Source organism: Lathamus discolor, chromosome 1 (assembly GCF_037157495.1).
Source record: "Lathamus discolor isolate bLatDis1 chromosome 1, bLatDis1.hap1, whole genome shotgun sequence".
Lineage (NCBI taxonomy): Eukaryota > Metazoa > Chordata > Aves > Psittaciformes > Psittacidae > Lathamus > Lathamus discolor.
This window is the reverse complement of record NC_088884.1, coordinates 72,469,982-72,495,488: the sequence shown is the minus strand read 5'-3', so window position 1 is coordinate 72,495,488 and position 25,507 is coordinate 72,469,982. Positions and strand designations below refer to the sequence as shown.

Below are 25,507 nucleotides of genomic sequence, written 5' to 3'. Positions count from 1 at the left end.
ACCTGATTGGCAACTCTAGTAATATCCAATGTCCTTGGAGGGGGTTTTTGCTTCCTGTGAAGTGAGAAACAAGCAGCCATTAGTCTGGTATCCCATGGGTGTGATAACATGTTTTAGAATGAGAAGCTACTCATTGTCTTTACTTTGGTGCAAAACTTCCTCAGGTATATATACCTGTTTGTTATAATACCAAGAAGTACACTTTGTTTTTTTTTCACTGCTTACCCTTAAGTAGGTAGGAAATTCAGTAAACCAATAAGGAAGGTCTCTGCCTTGAGATGCGTTTGCTCTTTATTAGACATAGGAAAGCAGAAAGGAATTGGGTGTCTAAAATGACAAAGAATGGAACGTAACATTTTGAGATAGAAAATCATGTTCATTTATAGCACAGGATAGAAACTCTGGTCAGATTATGGTAACAGTGTGCAACTGGTTCAAAAAGGGGGTAGCCCACTAGCATTGACTACTTGTGTGCATATTTTGTGTGTACTTTAAAGAAGCAGCAGTCACAGCTACAGTTGGCATTCCACCTTATTCATAATTGAATTTCAGAGTATGTTGAAAGTTGCAGATACACTAGAGGCTCCAAAATAGTACATGTACAAACCATCAGTTAATCATGCCTCAGGAGATACAGAGTAGGGGCATATTCAGTGGCAGAGAAAACACTTCTCCAGTCAGGGCTAATATCGGCCATTCTGCAGGTTTGGAGATGCAGCAAAACTTCTGATTTGTGATATAAAGACAAGTGATACCATGTAGATTTCCAGGAGTTTACCAGGTTTGCTTTGTGGCAACACCACCCTGCAATTGTTCAGCTACCCCCATTAACCATTTGAAAGCAGTCTTCAAACTGTTATTTAGACTTCAGAGTGGACTCCACAAGTATCTTGTAGCTATTTGCTGCTCTTTATAAGAGCAACTTGTCCAAATAGCAACAGCTCTTGACATTTCATTCTTGCATGCCATCCTTTGTGTCAGTGTTTTTGTGTGGTAAGGAAGAGATCCATGTGTTGTTGAAATTTATGGATTTATCTGAGGTCACCCATAGTAAATGCCTGTAATTTACATTATGTAAGTAACAGCAAAATGCATTCTTGCATGTGGACACTTAAGCACAAACTGTTCACCCAGTGTTGTATGAAGTCCCTGCAGTATCTGTAGAACTCACTGCTGTTCTTAGATTTGTAGATTGGGAAATCAAATCTTTTAAAGCCAACCACAAGATGTGATGATAAAACTTCTAAAACTTTAGTTTAAAGATTTGGAGGGGGGAAAGAGGCTTCCTCCTCAAAATTGAAATCTTAATTTTTCTGGTATACTTTTTGGGTACTTCATAGACAATATGTCAGTTGAGGATATCTGTGTATCAAACCAAAGTTTGAATAATTACTGTATTTATGTGTTAGCTGCCTAAATATTTGTTATGATAATACTTTTGTTGGTTTGGTTTTTATTTTAATTGTAGACCCTACATAATTGTCAAGAAGCAAAAACCTGCAGTTACAAACAAGCACATGGAAGAGCTGGCTCAGGGATACAGGTACACAATTCAAGTAGACCATATTTGTGTTTACTAAGTAAATACTATGTGGAAATCAGTCAGTGAGTTTTTCAGTATTTTGGGGTTAGCTATGTAGAGAAGTTTATTCTCTTAGATAAATTAATAATCGGTGTATTGGAGATTTAAAGTCTTAATTAAGTCTGGTGGTCTTTTTACTGCTAAGAAATTGGCAATTATACAGAATAAATACATCTCACAGGCTCGTCTTTTTGCAAGTGGAAGGCTTGAGGCACTATCGTCCTTCTCCTCATTGAAAAAATCAAACATTTTGAAGGAATATCAACTTGATTGCCCTAAACTAGGCACATGCAGAATTAGTTTTGAAACTCCTTGCACATTCTTAGTTTGGTTGTTTAAAATAACACACACAAAAGTGTTTAAATTTAGCTCTAAATAAGTTTTGCAAACCATCACAAAAACTTACTAGATTACCCTTAAATTTGCCCACATTTATTCACCTCATAGTGCCAATGAGTACATGCAGGAAGATTTTATTTAGTTGTTCAGATAAATGACATTGGTCAGCCAGACTGTGTGAATCAGTAAATGGGCAAGGGGCTTAATTTTAAAAAATACATTTTCTTTAAATACGCAAAATGCACAGAACATTTGATGTAAAAGGATTTTTCTAGTGTAACTTCTACACATCACATTCCTCCAATACACGTATTATGTATTTGTGCAGAAATACAAGCAAAGACAGTACTCCTAGTGTAATTTTTGAATTTAACTGTAGGAATTTTGAAGACTTCTTGCATGAAGGCCTTGTTGAATATTTGGATGTGAACGAAGAAAATGACTGTAACATTGCACTATATGAACATACAATTAATAAGTAAGTATGCATTCAGATGAAACACTGGTACAGGAAAAGTTTTCATAGGGTGACTCTCTGAAATGCAGCCGTATTAATAATGTTACTGTTTTCACACACACTGCTCCATTGCAGTACAGTTTTCCTTGGTGGAAACCACTCAAGATGAAAGCTAAAGAAAGAAATCTGTTTACACACATCCTAAATTTTATGCAGGGGGTGGTTACAAAAAGCGGTTTAGCTTTTCGGTTTTGGGGATCTAAACTACGAAATACTTACAGATATATCCTGTTTCTTTTGTTCTAATCATTGCGCTGCTCATCATAAGTAATTTTATACAGTAGGAATCCACAGGGAAAATGATTGCATGTGTTAAATCATGATCCTAGCATGTCATGACTGTTATTTGGGAAAATCTATATGGCTGTAGAGAGTCCCTAAGCAACCATCTTACACTTTGACTTTTAGATGCATAATAAGCCCTGATAAAAATGTCTGTATCGTTCTGTGTATTCATAACCCTATAAGTTAAACCCATTCCTGGTATGTGATTTTCATTGAGAAAGGTTTCTAGATTTGTTGTGATTTCCATGTATCTGAAGGACATGGTGCTTTGTTTTTTCCCCTGTGTCTTGTGACTGTGATAAAGAGCTCACATTAAAGGAAGGATTCTTTTGAATTGTTAAATCCTCCTGTCTTTTTTCCTTTTATTTAAAAAAAAAATGTTTTTCTGACAATATCCTGTCAAGTGAATGTAAGATTTTAGAAGATGTTAGAAGTTATCTCCATGAAATTTTTGATCAGTAAATTTATGCAGAAAATGCATTTTCTAAATGTTTTGTCCTGGTCAAGCACTTATGGAAGCTGGCAGAAAGACATCATTGATCTCAGTGGATCTGGTTATCTTTAACCTTTGCCAGATGAAATGCATTAAATCTGCTAATTATATGGTATTGCTCCTGTCCAGGCTTTTGAAGACTTTATCCCTTTAAGAAATTACTCTTGCATGCTCTTGGCTGGCTTCTGTATACATGAGCAGAGAAGAGCACACACAATTGCTGTCATTTGTGCCAAAATTAAATAACTTCCACAGAGCACCAGAGCTGAAAAGTTTTAAGTTACAGGACACCTGGCACAGCTAGGAATATTGATGGGAGCATATCACATGAAATCACTGTTTAATCAGAAATAGGAGACAGTGAACTTCCAGTAGACCAGTGTAAGGAAATGATTCCACAATAACTGCCAAGAACTTTGGGATATTCTTGTGTTATCCATCAATTCCGTTTGAGTTTAGCTTCAGTGCTTGTAGCTAATAGTGCCATAAGTATTTGAGCTTATACTGGATGAGCATGTTGCTCCTTGTGTTTAGTAGTGATATTCCCTACATCCTGAGTAGTTGATTTGTGTACCCCCTTCCCCCAGCTGATCATCTTGCATTTTAAATGGTGCAACCATGTTGGTACAGCTTGTTCTGGTAATACAACTGATGCAATCCACTATTGTGAAGTATCCCATTAACATTCCTGCTTTTGTAATGTAGGGTTCTTCTAGCTACAGTATCCTCTCTTTACCTTCCCAATCCAATTAGGGGGTTTTTCTTTGGAGGATTTGACTCTATTTAATGTGTTCAATTTCTTCCTCACACATTTGTAACTCTGATTTTCAAACTCATGAGATTACCTCCCTTTTCTGGGCTCATTTCTGGCAGTGACATTTTGACTTACAGAAATTAAACTGCTCTGTAAAGTTTGAAGATTTCTTATTAGCGCTGTGGAATACTTCATAAGATACTAGGATCTGCAGATGTTGTATCTTCTTTGGTTGAAATAGGAAAAATGGAAAAATGCTTGTATTGAATCCCCTAGCTGAAAATGGATATGTAGTTCTAGTATTTTCTGAACAAATTCTCTGACTTCACTGTCAGTAAGTCTTAAGCCTTTTGTTTTATTGTTTGAGAAGTGTCAGCAGTTCTTGTGAAGTTCTGCAGAATGGGGATCAGTCTGTGCTTTAAGTTTGCTACTTGCTCCTGAGACCATTTTGCAATTACTTGACTGCAATTAGGATTCTGCCATTCATTAATTGAAGCCAGGTTTCAATTAACATAGCTGCTTTTTATCAAGTGAAGAATAGTGGCTATCCTCTGACCAGCAGGTGATTTTTAGGTTGCTTAAGCATATTTGTGATTTGCAAAGATTTCTGGGTATGATAAATCATTTCACTAGGTTTGCTCCTCAGGGTTCCCAGATTTTTCAGTTTTCAGGCTTCATTTTTTTCCAGTAGTACATCCATTGTTTATGTAAGTTCCTGCTGGTCCTTGTCTTCAGTCTTGTGGGTAATTCTTCAGCCTTTTTGAGCTTGTGATGCTTTGCTGGCTTGTAAGCGTTGTAAAGATTTTGCCAGTCATTTCCTTTTCCAGGTCCTAAAGTTTTGTAATCAAATTAATGTGATTAACTAATTCTAAAAAGTCTTCCAAAAGACTTCTAAGAGAAGTCAAACATTAAATATGGGATTTTCATAATGCAGTGGGTTAGGCGTGTGGGAGAAGCAATCCATGCCTAAGCCCAAGCTCTGTGTGATAACTCCAAAACATTGTGAAAGATATTCTTTGAATAGGTTTAGTTAATATTGTCTTTAATTCAAATTTCCATATTTCTTAGTTACTTATCTTGATTTAAATTCAGATCTGCTCCAGCCTAGCTTTATTGTACCCTCCATCCTTAGTCTTTAGTCTCTCCACTTGCATCCCAATGCATGTTAAGGTTTAATTGTCTTTATTGATCATGGACTTTCTGCTCTGAAGCTCATGCCAAGTGGAAAAAGTTTTTGTATTTCTTAGTCTTTACTCCTTATCCCTGTGTTTTTACATGTTATCGATACTGCCTTTTAACAATGTAAATACTTCCAAAATATGTGCAGAGCTTTTCCAATAGTGTTTTATTATGCCTTATCACCTGTGGCACTGGATTTGTTTTGGGCATAGAAGTTTTTTCTCTGACTACATAACAAACCTTGGAAAACTAAAACCACACTTTTATTTTTTCCGGTACCTGAATCTGTCTTGCCTTTCCTTCCTCCACCTCCCCAGTGGATTCCTAAGATCTCTTGAGATTTGTAATTTCATGTGGAGGACTCTCATTACGTGAGAAGACATTCCTTAAGGCATTTTAGGTCTTACTGTATAAAGTGATGATTTATTGTCTTACTGAGCTCCCTCAGGTTGTCGTTATCTGGAGGCTTTTTGTCCATGGTGGAAATTCTTAAACCCTCATTTATTTCTCCTTTATTTCTTCTCATGTGGAAACACTTAAAGCCAAAATAAAGCTTTTTGTAAAAAATAAATAAAAAAAATCCCATAGTGAATCCGTATGTTGAGGTCCTGCTGACTTACGTTTTCCTAAACAGAATTAACTGAAGTATTATGAGATACTGCTAAATTAAACAAATTCTAGTGAAGATATTTGTTCACAAGACTGCTATAATTGCTATCCTTTCCTTTAAGAGATACAACGCATTTGGAGATAGAGCCTTTCACACTTCTTGGTGTCTGTGCCGGACTGATTCCATATCCTCACCACAACCAGTCCCCAAGAAACACTTACCAGTGTGCCATGGGGAAACAAGCAATGGGTAAGACTTTTTTTATTCCTTTTTTGAGTGTTACGTAGTTTTTGAGGCTACATAGCAAAAGAAACCAGAAATTCTTTCTTTCTAGTTCATGTGAAAGCTTTGCTGGGAAGAGGAAATCGGCGCTTCTTTTTAGCTTTGAGGAAGAAAGAATTTACTTCTGAAAGCTGGAAAAATTAAAAGCAAAAATACCATTCAGTTTTACTCAATGAAGAGCAATCATATCTGCAGGTCTTAATACTTTAAACAAAAAATGGAGAAACTGGGGCGCTATTGCTTTTTTTGTGGGGTTTTTTTTTAATAATTGTCATGGTTTTCACATTTTCAGCATAGCTGCAAGATTGACAGAGTGTTTTTTTCCTCTTTATGCTCTAATATGCTGTGGGTTTCCAGACAAACAGAGTTTAAACGTGTTCTCACAAAGAGACAGATCATGGAAAGAGGAGAGTTTCCCTGAATAGTTGAGTAGGTGTCCTAAAAATGAATTAATAAATAAATAATTACATTGACATTAGAGAAGAGTAATCAAAAATGTGAAAGACAGTGTTTAGTTCCTTGATCACTTCTGGAGCTGTAGTTTCGATTTTGGGCTTTTTCTGGTTTGGATGAAGGGGGCAAGTAGCAGCTCTCAGTAAAATGACTGAAAACTGCATCACTTAATAATTGTTTCTACAAATGTGATAGTTGTTCATTAAAACCCAATGGTTTTATATTTGTTATCATGGGTGATTGACACTAGGTAAGTTCTGATCCTTCCTTTAATACACAGCTAAACTAACATTAAAGCATCCAAGTCATATGGCCCGTGATCAAGCCAGAGTGAGTCCCAGGAAGAACCTGACCAGTAGTACATCAGTTCAGACAGCTGTATTCAGACTGGTGCTGTACATGCCAGCTTTATGTGTTATATTGATGACTTGCAAGTCGAGACCTATAGTAGAACAACTCTGTGTCATGGAAAAACTACCACTTCTATTAGGTTTACTAAACCATTTGTTGGATGCTGTGTGTTCAAAACTGAAACACTGCACCTTTTGTGAGACTTCTTCAGCAGAATTAATAGCAAAGCAACTGCCTTGTGCTGAACTGTCATGTTTGGTGCATCAAAATAGCAGAAAATAGCAACAGATGCATGTCCTCCCTTTACATTTAAAAATAAAGAGGAGCGATGCAATCTTTTTCCTTACAGTTCTCCCCCATCCCATTATCTTTCCCCCACCCCCGAGTCTCTATTTTATGACTATTAGTCTCAGAAGGTTTGGTTAGTTACCACACACAGTTAAGCAGGATCAGTGTGTACAGAAAGCCAATTCAGTATCTGTGGAGTTCTTTTGTAGTTTTCTGTGTGAAGGTTTTTTTCCCGTTTTGTTTTGAGTGTCATTTGCAATTCATTGTCTGTGTTTTCTGAGGTTGGTGTATTCAGCTGCTTTGACCCTAGGTCTTGCACATTTAGCTCCTTGGATACAATCCTCTGACGTTCCTGCTGACGCTAGGAACACAAAAGCCATTGAATATCTTGAGCAATAAAAAAAGCCTTTGTTTCGGTTTGTTATGACAAAACACCTGACTCAAAGAATAAGCAGCTAGATAAAAGTACATTTTAAAAGTTGGCACATGACCTGAGCTGTATTTTCCTCTGCCTGAAGTGTCTGCAAACACCTGAAGATTTTTATAATAACTGTTAAAAAAAAAATAAAAAAGCCACCATAAGTGACAATAAATAGAGGCAGAAAAGACTTTTCTCTACATTTATTGATCAATTGACACTTAGAGGATATTCCTGAAGCTTTTCACGTGGAGGGGGAGTTCTGTTTGTGTTTAGGAGGAGATGTGATGTAGTGCTTCAAACCCTTGTCTTTCAGTAACTACCTTCTTTCTCCATACTGAAATTGCAGAGCAGCTCCTGGTCCAACATTGCCATTTAGAGAGTCTCACGTCCAAGTCCACTGTGCCACTCCCTTGACTGTCAAAACCAGGGGGCATGGAGGGGAGCCCCTGGGGCTCAGACTTGGAAAAGAGCCCTGTGCTGCTCAACACTGACCCCCTTTGACCATGTCACAGCGCTGTGCGCAGCAGCTTTCAACGCTCTTAGCTCTTTTTTTAAGCAACATCAAGCCAAGGAAGGGTGTGAAAGCACAAGTAAACGGAGAGTGGGCATCAGAGCTTGCAATGGGGTCTGTAATACAGTATCCCTAACAAGCATTAGGTGTTAAAATATTAATGTTTCTGCAGGATAACATTAAATGTCCTGAAAAATGTCCCTTTCATGGGCAGAATGAGTCATCTTGAAGGAATAGGGCTGAGCAAACTGGGTTTCACTGAAATGAAGTTGGAAGAAATCCTTCTATTTTGGCATAGGTAATTTACCATATGTTGCAGGTCGAACTGTAGGACTGAGGGAAAGTTATGATTATGTGGCAAATAAAACAGCAGCTGGAAAGACCTCAGTTCAGTGTTGACATTTCAGTGCAAAGTTAACAGTTGTAGTTTAAATCTGAGAAGTATTTAAGATTAAAATACAAGAGTCTGTGCTGTTTGTATTCCATGTGTTGCTAAAATAATGTGGAAGAGGATCAAGGGCTTCTACAATTAGTGAAATCATTTTAAATGGAGCTCCTCAAGTCCATTAAGACATAGTTTGACACACTGTACCGCTGTGACTGTGAAGTGTTGTATAAAAGCCTGATGTCAGATATTAAAACATACACATTTTCCTGCCAGTAATCCACCATATTGCACACGCACATGCACATCTGTGAGAGCATCAGTGTGGGTACACAAAGCAAGCTGTACACTCTCACAGCACAACTGTGTGCTGCACTTTCAACGCATATGTCATGACATGAGTCTTGAGTAAGGAAAGGAGGGTTTGGATGCTAAAGATTACTTCAAACTGTGAAAGAGGAGAAGTATTTTAGGGGAGGGTGGTAGGCGAACAAGCTTTGTTGCAGAGGTTTATGTTAAAGCAACTTCTTTGATACTACAAAAGACCCCTCTTACTGTCATGTGCATACTGCTTTGCTTCTGTGAAGTAGCAAAGCCCTTTATGTACTGCCTTACCTTGTACTGTAACCAGCTGAATATGTTGAGTTGAGAAGACAAATGTACTTCAAGGAACCGAGTGCTGGGGGCTGTTGGTTTTGGCAGTTATGAAAGGCTTGTTAGTAAGATAAGAGCTAACAGAGAACTGAAACAAACTTCAAAGCAAAACCAGCTGTTGCTGGTCATCACAGCTGGACCTGGGTATTTTGTGGTCAGGGCTCAGTTTTGCCTCTGTTCTTTGAGGAGCAGGATTTGTGCTCTGTGACATGGTCTCTTTTTGCCAGCTCTTCTCTCCCTGGTAGCAGGCACAGAAGTGCTGGAACAGAAATGAGCCAGACTGCTAACCCCAGTTTACCCATAATCTTTTTAACTGACTCCTTAATCTTTCTACGGTGAAAAGAGTATTTCAAATGCTGAATGTCCAGATCACTTAATAACATGTGCTGTGAAAATCTCTCTGAGATGAGTTGGAGTCCCTTCTACAAGGCTTAGTGCAGCATTTGAAAATTCCTTTCTCTGTTGATTTGTGGTCATATGTAAGAACAGAATAGTAGAAAATCCGTGGTGAAATCAGGAGAAATACAGTAGTACAGCAGTTCTTTTCTTGGCATGTGCAATAATAGCCCTTTTGACTCATATCTTAAATAGATTGTTTTCTGTATCCTTCGTATTTTGATTGTACTGTGTAAAGTTGCTTTAAGTAATACACCAGAGAATTGAATAAATGTTTTAGCTGGCTGTTCTGGTGAGTTCTCAAAACTCTTCATCAGAATAAAAATACCCTACTTATGCTAAATATCAATAGATAGCATTTTTATAGTGATTACTTCACACTGAAGAATGATCAAATGATACTTAATAAAAAGTCAGGAAATGGGGAAAAAAAGGAAGAATGCACACACGCATTCACAATACACCAAGCAGGGAAAAAAAAGAGAAAAGCAAGAAAATGATCTTTGTTGTATCCAGGTCAACCTTGTGTGCTTTGCTTTAAACAGGGCTAATTACCAATGAGGAAAAAAAATTGCTTCTTGCTGTTGGGATCATTATAAACATGGGTCATTGTGAGCAGGGTTTGTTATGGTGAACTTTAATTATACTTTACTTTCACTTGGCTGTTTGGCTGAAGCAAACAAGGGCTCTGTTCTTTCAGAGAGAAAACAGAAATAAAGCTAGTGACTTCCCCCATTTCAACACCCACAGTGAGGTCTCGTCCCAACACACCAGTCCTCAGAAGACAAGAGCTGCTTCTCAATTTTAAAGAAGCAGATTGTGGTTTAAAGCTGTGGTTTGTTAGACATTATTTGTATAACCATTAAATCATAGCAATTAGGACAAATATTGTTGGCATACAGCATGCTTTTTGCCTAATTTATTTCACTTGTACGCTTGAATCATTCTCTAACTGGCTTCTTTCCTGCTAGGGTATCCATCATTTGTACATATGTATATGTTTTCCATTTGATATGATACACGATTCAACTCCCGAAGACTTGAACAAATACAATTTATTATTGAGGCTCAAAATCCCAGTGTTGTCAATCGCTCATGGCTCCTGGTCTGATACAAACAGTAATAGTTTTGTTAGACTGATCTGAACCTCTGATTTCAAAACGCCAACTTTGAAATACATGGAGCTCTGAGAGAGAAATAATTTGCATTGCCTGAAATATGTAAAAGCGTCAGCTGTAATCCTTGGTATATAGGGGATTTCCACGGATTTTTATTGGGGTATAAGACAAGTTTAGCTATGATCAGGTGCTCTGGACATTGTTGCATCTTAGTATCCCTAACCACTGAACCATAGCAGACACAGCATATAAGCATCTCAGAGGAGAAAAACATTTGCAAGCATTTAAAAAGTGAAAGTTGACATGGCTTTCTTGGGAGAAGATTTCTCTCAACAACAGGAAAATGTACCTGTCCATGAAACTCTGAAGACGAGCTTTACAGCAGAAAACCTGCCCTGAAAGCACTCAGATTATTCATTTTAGGTGCAGAGGGAAAAATGGTCTAAACCTTAAGCTTTTTATTTGGAATTTTCCTACCTGTGTAGTAGGAAAACCAAGGTGTTTTCTCTTTTTTTTTAATCAAAGTGGAATGAAAACAATGAAAACAGTGTGTAATACTTGGGCTAAGACAATACCAGAAGTAATAGGGGCCTCAAACAGTAGACCTTGAGGGGAGTGACTGGGAAGCTCTTCAGTGTTGATGAATCCCGGCTCTATGAGCTTGTTTCTTATGGGACACAGAAAATACTGCTCAGAGATGATTAATTTCATTCTCAAAGAAGAAAAAAAAGACAGAAAGGCAGCTGCTCAAAGTGAAAGACAAGTGAAGCCCATCAGCTGTACCAAATCTTCCTTGCCATTTGAAAATGCTGTGCCTGTGGCTTCAAATCCATTTTCTAGAACCAAGACAAGTCCGAGTGTACAAGAGTCAATTATGGCAGTTTATTTTCAGACAGTATCTGTTGAGCTATCTCATTATTATTGTCCTTTGAAATCATCACAGAATAATAGAATGGTTTGGGTTGCCTTAAAGCTCATCCAATTTCATTCACCTGCCACAATCACCTTCCACTAGACCAGGTTGCTTCAAGCCCCGTCCAACCTGGCCTTGAGCACTGCCAGGGATGGGGCAGCCACAGCTTCTCTGGGCAACCTGTGCCAGCGCCTCAGCACCCTCATAGTGCAGAATTTCTTCCTAATGACTAATCTAAACCTACCCTCAGACCTGGGGTGGTTTAGGAAAGAGAGCTTAGTGCCAAGGACAGGATAGGTCTTTGGAATACTCATGATGCTGCCTGGTTTTAGAAATCTGCTTTTCTAGACACTTTACTTAAATGCAGGAAATTGGAAATTGCAAGTATATGCATCTGAAACATGAAGCTGCCCTCCCCTAAGCAGATTTGTGTTCAGTTGTACTATATTCTGGCTATGTGAAGTCTTCATTATACACTGGCTGTTTTCACCTTCCCTTGAAAGCAGCCAGCCTCTGAAATTGCAGGAGAAAATGAAAAAGTTTTGAAAGACTTGCCTCCTAAGCACAGGCACTGCAGAATATTTAGCACTTAAAGCTCTAAAACTTTAACTTTTCAGACTATAATTTCTTAATTACTTAGAGACATAGCATAGTCCTGGTACAGCAAACTCTAATAACATACGATTGCCTTAACTTTTGTTCTGCTACACAACGGTTTATGTTTCCCTGCTGGGTGTTAATTATTTTTTCCTCAGATTTCCGAAGACACTTTGGCAGTTTGATGGGACTGGGCCAAAAATTTCAGTCTCAAGCTGGGAGGTCTATACAAAGGATTGAGTTCTGAACCATAAATTTAGAATTAATTTCATGTAAAAAGACAAATATATTGTGAGTGAACTTCTACTGTAGGCTTTCTCGCAATGATGCCTCTAATTTCAGAAAGTAAATCAGTCTTGGCTGCTGTTAACTGTATGCTTTGTTCGTGCTTTGTGACATTCTAACACAGGCTGCTGTTGAACTAATTATTGCCCAGAAAAGGAAGGAAATATAATGTGGAAGACACAGAGCTTGATCCACAGTTCCTCTTGAACTCGATGGGAGTCTTTCTATTGCTTCTCATGAAATTTTGGATCAGGTCTATGGAATCAAGTTGAGCTCTCCAGAGAAAACCCTGTGGCTATCAGAACAATATGAATAAAACTTCATGCTTGCAGTTTTAGTCAGTGTCATGATTTTTAAAAAACTGGCATTTGCATTCAGTTGTATAGGACCTGACTTTGATTTCTTTTGTTGTTGCTCTTTTTGTCTTGATGCTTAGGTTTTCTATGTTTAAGAAAAAATAAGTAATTCTTCCCGGAAGCATAAATGAAGAAGCCACTTACATCTTTATTTAAATATAATAATATAAAGTAGTTTTAGTTCTTTCACAGTTTTCTACCATTTTTCCTTAAGAATTTCTATTATTAGATTAAATTCCTCAGTTTGTGGGTCTAGTTAATTTATATCTTGGTAATTTTTTTAAGCCAAAACATTTCTAGGTAACTCACTTTGTTCACACAGTTTTGTTTTTCATTTACATACAGGTACTATTGGATACAATCAAAGAAACAGGATAGATACTCTCATGTACCTTCTAGCCTATCCTCAAAGGCCAATGGTAAAAACAAAAACAATAGAACTGATAGATTTTGAGAAACTGCCTGCTGGACAGAATGCCACAGTTGCTGTGATGAGCTACAGTGGTTATGATATTGAAGATGCTCTTGTCTTAAACAAGGCCTCTTTGGACAGAGGTAAGAGCCGTCAGTTCGTTCCCACTTCTCTAGCGTGTGTTTTAGTACATATTTCCATAAACTTGTTGTCTCCTGGTGTTATCCTAGAATAACTCTTATTGCAGTTAAGAGTAGTACATCTCCAATTAAGAAATCAAATTCCAAAACTGCTTTGTATGCATTTGTTTGTTTTCTGCATGAATAGTGATTGTAACTCAATGCTTGCAATAGTGTGGTGAAGTTGCCAGCATGGACGTAAAATTGACTATGGATATTATAAGAAAAAATGGCTAACTTTGGACCTCAAATAAAAAAACATAAATGGTCCCTTTTAAATAAATATTTTACAAAAAATGGAAGTTATTATTAATCTGTCTGTTGGGCTTGCTTTATAGATGGTTACCTGAACCTCTCATTACTTCTGCTCATTACTAACAGAGGGGGTGTCTCATTATTTTCACCAGTAGAAAAAGCAATAGATGAAATTAGACTTCTGAATGTATTTGGGAAAGGAATGGAACGTGTGGCAGTTTGTGTCATTGTCAGCTTATGCTCTGAGGGAAACATACGAGTATTGCCTACTTTCTGAGAGAAAATAACAGTGTTTTCCTAAAGCAGAATAATTTAGTGTTTATTCAGAGATAAACCACTGACCTGCCTCCTTAAAATAATAATCTCTGCAGTGCTGTGTAGCTTAAGTAAAAGTATGTAAGCACCAAATATAAGGTAACTAAGTGAAATCAGTGCTTATGCCTGTCTCGCTCTCTCCACAGTTCCTCAGCGCTTTGTATTAATGCTCCTGGGGGTTGGAGGCGAGTTGCTGTAAAACTTTGTCTCTCTCTCTTTTCTAAATAAATTCCCTTGAGAGAAGACATAGTACAGTGTGATCAAATTGGTTTTAGTTTCGGGTGGCCAAAATCAGATTCTTCCATCACTTCATTCCCCCTACACTCCCTTCCTCCTCGTTGCTAGGCAGCAATAATAGTATTCCTAGACATGTATCTTTGGCATTAATGTCTGCCACATTTAATTTATGCCTCCTTTTCTAAAACAACAACAGGCATGATTTAAAACTGAATGTTTTCTTTTCTGGTAGACTGGTAACATTTACAGGGAGAGCTGTGGTGCTTGTCAGGAGTTACTTGACATAATCTAAAGATGTAGATGTACTGTATGTGGCTGCAATGATATTTCAAATGAACTAAAATAATGTAGGATGATTAGAAAGCCTTTCTTTTGGCTGTTGTAATTCTAAATGCGATGAAAGTGTTTAGTGTTGTGGGTAGTTGCTGTACTTGGAGAGAAATTCCAGAGACGCTACTTTTCTCATCTAAAACCCAAAACAAACCTATTTTATAACAATATATATAACTAAGAATACTTTCAGATGGGAAAAAATGTGAGCAACAGGGTGATTATATATGAAATGCTCAACTAGTACTTCCCTGGTAGGCTAGCTTGTGTGAGCCACAAACATGAGTAAAAGTTCAGGTTTCTTAGAACTCCTGAGAGGAAGAGGTGCTGTTCTCATCCTGTCACAGTCTTCTCTCCTATATTATGTCTCTCTGTGAAACCACCAAAGGTAAGAAAAATGATGTGTGTGTGTGTGTGTGTGTGTGCAGAGGTATAGAGGTAGATTAGCACAACTTCAGAATTGGACTGTAGTCCAATGTCTAAAAAAAGTAGCATGCATGATCCAATTTTTAAATTGTGAGCTAGTAAGTGTCCATGTACAATGTTACACATGTCCAAGACAGTGAATAATCTGATTAATAAAAAAAATAATTTATGTTCTGTCACTCAGCAGGTAGATCAGCATTCTTGGTTTATTCTGGTAATGCGTTATAAAGAATCTTTGAACTCCTAAGCAGATGAGTTCGTGTTGCATTTTAGGTTTTGGAAGGTGTCTTGTATATAAGAATGCCAAGTGTACCCTGAAGCGCTATACAAACCAGACGTTTGATAAAGTCATGGGTCCGATGTTGGATGCAGCTACCCGTAAACCAATCTGGCGCCATGAAATTTTAGATGCTGATGGTATCTGCTCTCCAGGTATGTCAGACTACATGTTAAATCATAGCATGTTCATAAACTGAGGTAGAAATTAATGTTCTGTTAATAATTCTTGTGCACCTTGTTTTATACTTGGTATAATAAGTTTATTTTTTTCTTGAAGGCGCAGTATTGTAATGGAAAATTAAAAAATGTTAGTTTCTGAAAGCAGCAGGATACCAGTCACTGGGGGATTTTGTGCTTTATGTTTAGGAAACTTTAAGTAGAAGAGTGAGTCTTTAACAGTGTGAATCTATTGAAGCATTAGAACTTGTATTCCTCTTCTGTTCCTGAACTGGCAAACTTGATACTGTAGTTTTTTACTGTTGTCTTTCATATGTTCTGTTATTGCTTTGTAAGGATAGATTCCATATTACTTCTATTTCGCATGTCAAAACCTCCTGCCTTGCTGTCAGTTAGTGCAGCTGTTTGAGGAAGTAAAACCTTGTGGTTTTAACACTTCAGCAATATGTTTGGAGGGAGAAAAGAAAATAAATACAACTACATTTAGTTCTGAGGATAAGTGTATACGTTTCCAATGGAAATAAATTTGAGAAAGAATCCTCCCATACTATCATCCTTCAATTAGGAAGTGGCTTAATAGAGCTGCCAAGATTTAATAAGAAAGGTGCTGTAAAAGGCACTAAACTTAATTCCATTTTAGCAACACAACTGGGTCACTTTTGGTCTTTTACCCATCACAATGGAGCGTTCAAAGTCAGTTAAAGAAAAAAAGGCAAGAATCTCCTGGAGTATTAGGACACTGTTCTCAGTGTGGAGGTAAAAAACCTCTATAAAATAGTTCATGTAGACAGAAAAGAGACATAGGCTGAAGTTCAGTGTAATTTTGTGGAGGAGATCGGAGGCAAGTATTTGATGTGCATTTGTATCATTGGGCATGCTACTGGTCTGGTTTTCTATGTGAGGGGCAGGGTAAGGGAATAGAAAGGAAAACAGCTGATATATGAGACCCAGAAGCAATAGAAAAAACTAAGTGCAAGGAGAGGCTGGAAGTAGTCTTACATAACTCATTGTGGAAATGATGTGATGTCCCAAATACAGATGTGAATTTCTAAAATTTGCCATTTAGTCTTGCTTGTTAATTTTCTCCATAATTACAGCAAATTACTTCAGATGCTTTTGTGTATTCTTTAGACCCAAGGTATGTTGAACAGCTGTTCTCATAGTGCACCAGAATGCATCTATTCTGTTTTGGTTACCAAAAAAAACAACCAACCTAGTTTAATGATTCCCTTACCATGTAATAGTTAATAAGATAACATGGCAAACTTCCTGGATATGTTCCTATCAGTCCAGGTTACCTTTTTTATGAAGCTTAAAATGTATTTCCAGCATAGGTAGCCAGATATGTTTTCATGGTGCTTTTTTTCCTTGTTCTTTATAGGTGAGAAAGTAGAGAATAAGCAAGTCCTTGTGAACAAATCTATGCCAACTGTGACCCAGACGCCCCTGGAAGGAAGTGGAGTGCCTCAGCAGCCACAATACAAAGATGTGCCAGTAACGTATGTTGCTTCATAACTTTGTACTTGGGGGAGGTACTTGGAGGAAAGGTATCTGAGAAAATATTAAATTCTAGAAAAGTCAAAGGAATATATTTTGCGATATATGGAAAAAAGCAAATAGCAGAATAGTTTCCTTCCTGCTCTGTGATATCTGCCTCTTTTTCTTTTTTTTTTCCTCCCAAAAATCTCTGCATCTCAGACTCCAGGGTTCATCTCTGTTGGTTTGTCGTACTGTGTTCTGCTCTTGGTTCATTTCCACACCTGCACCTGATACATAGTTTCAGTCAGGATATTATACCATAATTTTGTTCTTAAATACTGATGGTATGTTCCTTAAACTTCCTCGTCAACTGTAACTGTGTTTGGCTTTCGCTTGTTTAACAGCCATTTGCAATATACTAGGAAGCTTTTTTCCATAAAGAAGAGCCCACATGACAAAAAAATACACTTTGTTCTTTACATGTTCAGCTTAATTCTCACTTTCTTTCTGGTGTATCTCTTAAGCCTTTTACAGAAACATACTGTACTCTGGAACTTTTTATAATCTTTGTTTCATTGGCTTCCCATATCTAAGTTCCATGAAGACTACAGTTTGGCCAGAAGCTTCCAAAACACAGATGCTTGATTGTAACTTGTGTTTGGTTCATAGATATAAAACTTGTCTTTTTTCTTCTTGTACTAGCTACAAAGGTGCAACTGATTCTTATATTGAAAAAGTAATGATTTCATCAAATGCAGAGGATGCTTTCTTGATCAAAATGTTGTTGAGGCAAACTAGACGTCCGGAAATTGGAGATAAATTTAGCAGTCGTCATGGACAGAAAGGTAAGCTATACATTTAATAAAAATAAATGCATGTTGGATATGCCTGCTGTACATGCATAATATCAATGTGCATCTTTCCATTGATCATTTCAGATCTTTTATGAATGGAGTAGTAGAAGACCATATCCCTTTTTTTTGTTAAGTTCATCTAATTTACCAATGATGTTTCTGGAACCAAGGAGAGGAATTGGTATACAACTGTCTGACTTACAAATCTGGAAAATACAGTAGTTGCCCATTTTAAGCAAGATCAGGGTTTTGAGGTTTGGTTGTTGGTTTTGTTGTCTTTTTTTCCCCAGAGTGTGAATTTGGGTTTAGGTGATAGGTTTATCAATGGGCTATCAAGAGAGATTGGAGAAAGGGGTGAAAGGGCTTATTTTGAATGGGCAAAAAAAGACCAGAGATAGAGTGGGATGTCTACAAGTCATCTGCACAGACATATTTCTTTAAAGATGAGACTGCAGATAGATGGCTCAGGGCTGATCAGGAATTGATTATGAGTGCACCAGCAGAGACAGGAAAAGGGGGAAAATGCTTTTAAAAATACACCTGGGACATGATTTGGGGCACCTCTGGATCTTCAAAGTGAGAACTGAAAATGGGTAACTACTAGGAAGCTGCTTGGTGGCAAGTAGCCCTCTAGTGTTAATAGTAAGATGAAAATCAGGAACCTGTTTCTGTATCTGTTGAAAAAAAGCAGTGGATTCCCTTTGACCTTGATGGCAAAAACCCATGACTTACACCATGCTCTCTGAATCTTGAAGGACTTGGAGGTGTGGGAAGGGTGTTAAGTGACTGAAAACGGTCTGACTGCAACTTAAAAGTGTTTTGATGCCTTTGGTCTCAATGGGGGACAGGTTGAGACATCTTTTCATCTATCTATACACTTGGAAAATACAGGTTCTGCCTCACTTTGTGCTGTGCTAAGCCTATTACCTGCATGTTACAATCTTACGACATTTTTAGGTATTACTTTTTGGTGTGAGAACATTGCTCAGTCTCTTTAATATGTGGTAGGGAAGCAAAAAGATTGATATTACCAAATCCTTTCCATTGTAGCACATGCCCTCCTTTTCTGTTGCCGGGCAAATGTGATACTGTTTCAATAATTACTGAAGCAAAAGAATTCTTACTTCTTTGCTTTGATTTCTGAGGAACTGGAAGCAGAGCACTGAGTGTAAAGCATACCAGCCTCTTAGCATCTGGTAACACAAGTATCTGCTAGGTCTCTGTGGAGACCAGAGGGAGGGAACTGAGGAAATAACAGAGGACACTGTTTAGATTTGAAACACTAATATTTAAAACTAGTTGTAGTCAATGAATTTTGCAGTAATACAACAAATTGCGATACTAGCTAAGGGATGTCTTGTAAACAAACTGGCCTTTTGTGAGCAGCGTTCTCTTTGTCAGAAGACACATGGAAAAAAGAATGCTTTTTGTTATGAGGGGCTTTCAAAAGCATCCCTTTCAGCAATTTCTGATGTGGTCCCACTCTAGTCCCGGTATGATGTGGGTTTGACCTTGTGCTAATTCACATTCCTGTATTCTTGGAGTGAGCCAGAGAACTCTGTAGGCAGATATGCCCTGGAGTGGCTCAGCAGAGAGCTGGTACTTGCACAACATCCATATGTAGATATAAGCCAGTGAAAACAGATGAAACTACAACAGATGTCACCAGAACACAGGCAGTATCCAGCTTTAAAGCTCTCTTACATGAAGCTTGAACAGAATCATCTTCAGCTTATTCGGTGCCTGTGTGACTGGAAGAGGTATGAAAACTGGTTGCTTCCAAATGGACCCAAGGCACAAGTAAGAAGTATTTTTTATAATGCTTTATGCCACTGTTTACTTCTTTACTCACATGTGTAGACTAAAGTCAAACTTGAGGTCCTTTATGACTTTCTGGGACTATGGAAATATATAAGCATCAGTGGCAATCAGGTGGCCAGGTGTAACCGAAGTGAAAGACCACATCGCTGTCATGAGATGCAGACCATAGTAATCCTTATTTCTGTAGTCTCTAGGTTTGGTGATCAGGACATCTACCTAGAGCAAGCCATCAGTCAAAAGAGGTGCAATAGGTGCAAAAAGCAGTAGTTGATCATAATGTCAGCTGTTACCAGATGTTGCCTCAAGCTTGCGTGTTTTCTGTAGAGTACAGTCAGAATCCCACCTAGACGTTTGATGTTGTGCTGTTACATCATTGGTTGCTCGAGATTGACCCAGGAGATGACAGTCTTGTTCAGAATGCATGGGTAAAGCCCTTCCCGAATCTTCATTAGCAAAGACAGGCCATCCTCACAGGAGAAGGGAAACTCCTAACTTCAAACCCAGGCAGATGGAGCTCATCTAGCCATGTTAGGTGTTCCATCTAAGAGAAGGACACTCTTACAAAACCTACCACCTGAGGACTTTGCTGCCACCGTCCTAGCTAGCTAGGCCCTGGCAGATAAACCTCAGGTGTAAAGGGTGGGGCCTGTTCTGCGCACGCTGTGCCTCACCTAAAAAATCCACTGCGCAGGCTGGAAGGGCTTTCTGACACTTGTCTGTATGGACAGGGGAGGGTCAGAACGGCAGGTGACAAGGTGGGTGGGAAGCTGCAGATCCAGCCTTGCATGCGGGCAGATCAGGGCATGGTTCACTTGAGATTGCCCCAGGAGATGACAGTCCTGGTCGGAAACTTCCTGATTGCCTAAGCAGCCTTTTTTCCTACCAGATTTGCCTATCTCACATGCCCTTGGTCATCGTGCTTGTAGTAAGCGTGGGTAAAGCCCTTCCCAAATCTTCGCTTGCGCAGCCAAGCCATCTATCAAATCAAACAGTCAATGCAGGCTTTCTCAGTACACCCAGCTCTTCCCAAGATCACTCCTTCACAGTGTCTTTCCATAAACCCATAGAACTGGTTCTTGAAAAGAAGTAAAAGAAGTTCTTCCATTGATTCTGCTGTCATTAACAAATAGAAACTCTTCTGGTAAGCACTGAAACATTTTTCCTGATGGCTTTTGATCTAAAAATAGGAGGTGATTTTCACAGGGTCCCTGAGTGATTTGGAAACAAGTACCTGTTGAAGGCTTCAAAAAAGTAAAGAAGCAGCAGTACATTCTTGACCTTTCTTTTAAAATCCAGTCTAGTTCTTGCCCTACAGCCACATAGGGTGGTTTCAGTAAGTGAAGGGGAAGATCATTAGCTTCAGAGGCAAACAGAGTTGAGCAGTTGGAATCCTTCAACTGCCTCATTCCTTCCTCTTCAGGAAGATTCTCCTTCAGGAAGGTTTCATGTAGAGTCTCTTTCATATAATTTTTTAATCTCATACACGATGAAGATGTGCAGTACTTTTAAGCCTATGACCGCTTTTAGAGCAAAGCCCGTTTCTTCCTGTATTTTGAGCTTTGTAGTTAGTCCTTTCTCCTCATAGATGGCATGTGGTGTTCTAGCTGCAAGTTATTATTATAACAATATGATTGCTACTTTGCAGGACATTTTCTGACTAGAATGAAAAAAAAAACCCAAACCTACAAATTGTAATAAAGAAGCTGCTTGGTTAATCATGATAAATATTTATGGGCATTTGCGTAAAATATTTAAGTAGGTAAGATTTTTCTCCTTGCTTGGGCTATTGATATGCACCTATTGTAATAGTTGAACAGGATTTAAATGGAACTGATTTTCATACCTGTCCAAAAATTAAGAAAAGGGGGCCTCCACAAATCTACAACTAGAAGAGGGGAAAAGGTGGAAGTGAAAGAATGACAGAAGAAAGGAGAGTTCTATCAGGCAGGCTGCATTATGGCTTCAGAGAACAGAGGGCCTTCGGTAACACTAAATGCAGATAAAGCATCTCACTGTCCATAGCAAGCTCATTTTAGAGGCCTTGATGGACAGACATCTCATGAGTACTTTTGCTACTCATCAAACCCTGATGCTCATGGTCAAATGCAGAAACAACTAATGTGCACTCTACTGGACTCTGGTGGTATTTTCTTTAATATCCCCAAAGCTATAAAGAGTAATTTTTTTCCCCCAAAATATAAAATACTTTTGGAAATCCCATAGCAATGAAAAACAACAACCTAAATGCTGTAGGGAACTTGAGGGTGCCTTTCATTTCATCAGGTTAGAATGACTTTCATTTCATCAGGTTATAATGACTGATCCCCCAGGTATTTCTATTTTCGACCTATAATAATAACAAGCCAGAATATCAAAATAACAAATGTCCCTTTCAGCTTGGTTTTGGAGATACAGGGTTGGTGTTGTTCAGCCTGGAGAAGAGAAGGTTCCAGGAAGACCTTACAGCAGCCTTCCAGTACCTAAAGGGGACCCACAAGAAGTCTAGAGAGGGACATTTTACAAGGGCATGTAGTGACAAGACAAAGGGGAATGACTTTAAACTGACAGAGGGGAGATTTAGAATAGATAGTAGGAAGTTCTTTCCTGTGAGGGTGGTGAGGCACTGGCACAGGTTGCCCAGAGAAGTTGTGGCTGCCTGAACCCTGGCAGTGTTCAAGGCCAGGTTGGACGGGGCTTTGAGCAACCTGGTCTAGTGGAAGGTGTCCCTACCTGTGGCAGGGGGTTGGAACTGTGTGAGCTTTAAGGTCCTTTCTAACCCAAGTCATTCTGTGATTCTGTGATATGAGTGGCAACATTGCAACAGTTGTATTACAGAGTTTGTGGGCATGTGCTTGTTAGCTGTCCTGCACATCAATCTGTAGTAATCTCTTGTGATTGTGGGATGGATCATATTCTAAATTATTACACTGTACTAGGATACATGGCCGTGCTGGTAGTAAGCCTCTCAGTTTGATGGCTTGTAGTACATTGTGGGAACAGATATCATAATAAATGGGAGAAAGGAGAAGTATGCTTAGTGAAGATGCATGTGTTAGATACCATGAAAAAAAACCCCACCCTATTGACAAGAACAGTGGTATTCCCTGTTTTGCAACTTCAGTGTACAGCAGAAAAACAGATACTGAAATTAATCTTAGATTACAGGCAATGATAGAACTGGAGAAAAGGCATGAAAAGGAAAGGGAAAATCTTCTTTGCTAGCTGTTAAAAAACACAGCTGGTATCATCCTTCTCTGACGTCAAATCGGGGAAGGATCAGTCATAACAAAGGCATATAGACAACTGTGAAAGTGAAATCATTATACTAGCAGTTTAACCTTTTCCATTGAGAGAATTTTTAATTAGCCTGAATTTGTTCTCTCATCTCTGTCTGAATGCAGGCGATTACCACTTCAAGTTTAATTTGTGAATGTTAGCCTTAGCACATCATAGGGGCATTTAAACCTACGATAAGCTTAAACTAACAAGTACCTTGATTCAGTGAGAAGGAGAGAAAGCACCTTTCTGTCTGTGTTATGTCTTCTCTGTGAAACATTTTTGTGTCCTAGGTGGAATGCATGAAGATGAGATTTGATTTCAGAGAATTGTAGTTTTAAAGTTAATTAAATATGTGCAAAATAAGAGACTGCACAAACCACATTTCTCAGATTTTTTTCCTAAGTTTTTCCATCTATGCCAGATTGATTTGTACGTGTTCCTTGGGCAGAAGTGAAAGGAGTGAGAGAATTGGAAAGTGTCTGGAATACAACAGATTAAGTCTCGCAAACCAGCTTTAGCTTTTTGTTACAGAAGAGCCTTTCATTAAATATGTAGGCAGATTTTGTAGGCTTCTAATAATACAGACCTATGCCACTGCCTATGTAATTGCTGTCTTTGTGTCCTCTCACATGTCAACATGGTATTGGTAAGGGTCACCACTTCTGGCCTGTCCACCACACCCTCTTTTCATGCAAGTCTGTGTTTTAAGTACATTTCTAGCAAAAAGCTAGCCTTTCCGTCAAGACCTGACAACAAAGGAGTAAATGAATGAGGCCATCATGTTGTGTTCTGAAATGCAAATATTTTGCTCTATTTCAGTATTCATCTTCAAACTGGATATTGCAGTAAGATCATTGGGACTGAGACTGTCTCTTTAGTCTACAAAGCCCTTAAGCTTCTTCTGTCTCATAAACATCTACCTAGCAGGGAGGATTTATCCTGAGCTGTAGGACTTTGTTTTAACTATATTGCATCATATATTTTCCAGAAGGATAAAGAAACTTTTTTTTTTAATTATTTTGGTTTTTTAATCTTGCACTCTTCAAGCAAAGTCACTTTTCAAAGCACAGAAGGCTAAAGGATTGTTAAGCTAAAGAAGTTTCATCTGAGTTCCATACAAACTAAATTATTATATTTCCAGATTTCCTCTTGCTTTGCTACAAGTCACAATGAGGAAAAAGTTGGGCTCCTTTGATGTGAAAAAAAGCAATATAACACTTCTCTGAAAGAGCATTTCTCAGTCTCTCATGTGAAAAAGGATTAACACCTCCAACAAAGGTCCTGTAGATCACAGAACTAAGCAGCAATACTGAACAGTATTCCTGAGGAGTGGAAAAACTGTATTTAAGCAAGAGATTGCTTGAACTGGCAAACAGAAGCTTTTTAATAGCTGAAGATCTAAGATAAAGGATTAAACCTTTCTGAAGTATCTGCACTTAAACAACTCTAAAGACAAGGAAACAAGTTTAAATTCATGAAAGATGGCCTTTGTTTTCCTAAATGAACCATGTTCCTTAGTGTCAAAACAAAATCCATTCACGGCATTGTCAACTACATAAACTTCATGACAGTGCCATTTATCTACTGAAGTCTGACCTTGCTTAGTTTTAAAAATGCTTTCTAGTTTCAGAATCTGCCTTCTGCTTGCCTAACTTCATAGCTGAGAACAACTTCTCTATCTCCTTTAAATGGGCAGTTGTACAGTACGTATAGCAGAACATGTAAAGTAAGATGTTAGTTTTAAAAGGCTACTTGTGTCATTTTTCCCCTGTGTTACAAGTCAGACTTAGCACTTTATCTCTAATAAAACATCAGTGGATTTATAGGAATTAAATGGTTCAAGTGGCATTAGAAAGAATTTGCTGTTATCGACTGCAGGAATGTGGGATGATTAGTAATTATTAGGCATCCGGAAAGGTAGGAATTTCTTACCTTATTTTTATCTTCAGAAGCTGAATATGAGAAACGGAGGTGTCAGAATGCCATTAAAACTTCTCCTACCATTGTTTTCTCTATTTTTAACAAACCTTCTGCTTAGCTTGCTGTCTTAAGAAAAAAATCACAGCATTTTTTTATCTCGAGCAGCAAACAGGTAACCTTATGACCTTTTCAGTAAATCCTCAACTGAACCTCTGAAATTAGGGTGATTTAGCATTTTATGGCACAGAATAAAAATCTCTAATTCTGTTTCCAAATAGTGTATCCTGAACACACATTTTATTAAGCTCTTGACTCATTCAGCCATGTGTATTTTGTAAAGTTCCTATGGTTATTGTTTTACAATAGCTGCTTCCAGAAGCATTGTAAGGGTTTCAATTAATCAGCTCTTTGTGTGCTTCAGACTATGCAAATTTATCACATCAGACCATTCAGCAGCTCATGGGAAAGCAGTGTACAAACTGTATTGTCTTCTAGCACCTCCTCTCATTTAGAGTGATGTTTTTAATAAGAAAACTAATCAAGTTTACTTATGCATTATTTATCTGTTAATTTTAATTCTGTTCTTTACCTCTTATGTCAAATGGGATGTAGCAAGTGATATGATAGATCAGTGAATGATTCAATATTGAACAAAGCTTATGTGATGCAGCACTTTTTTTCTTCTGGACTTGTTTTATGCTTAGTTAGCCAACACAGTATGTAATTAAAGAGTTTGGAAGCAGATGTACATTTTTGTTTAGCCTTATGGATGTTT

At 38.1% G+C, this 25,507-nt stretch overlaps 1 protein-coding gene across 1 annotated transcript in view; it reads left to right on the top strand.

Moving 5' to 3' along the window:
* The window catches only part of POLR3B (RNA polymerase III subunit B), a 75,173-nt gene that overhangs the window by 33,176 nt on the left and 16,490 nt on the right, over positions 1 to 25,507 (top strand). The window contains exons 17-23 of the mRNA XM_065679691.1: positions 1,469 to 1,543; positions 2,301 to 2,399; positions 5,881 to 6,008; positions 13,115 to 13,324; positions 15,197 to 15,355; positions 16,761 to 16,878; positions 17,561 to 17,703. Of these exons, the coding sequence (XP_065535763.1) occupies positions 1,469 to 1,543; positions 2,301 to 2,399; positions 5,881 to 6,008; positions 13,115 to 13,324; positions 15,197 to 15,355; positions 16,761 to 16,878; positions 17,561 to 17,703 (932 nt within the window). The remainder of the gene's footprint in view (positions 1 to 1,468; positions 1,544 to 2,300; positions 2,400 to 5,880; positions 6,009 to 13,114; positions 13,325 to 15,196; positions 15,356 to 16,760; positions 16,879 to 17,560; positions 17,704 to 25,507) is intronic.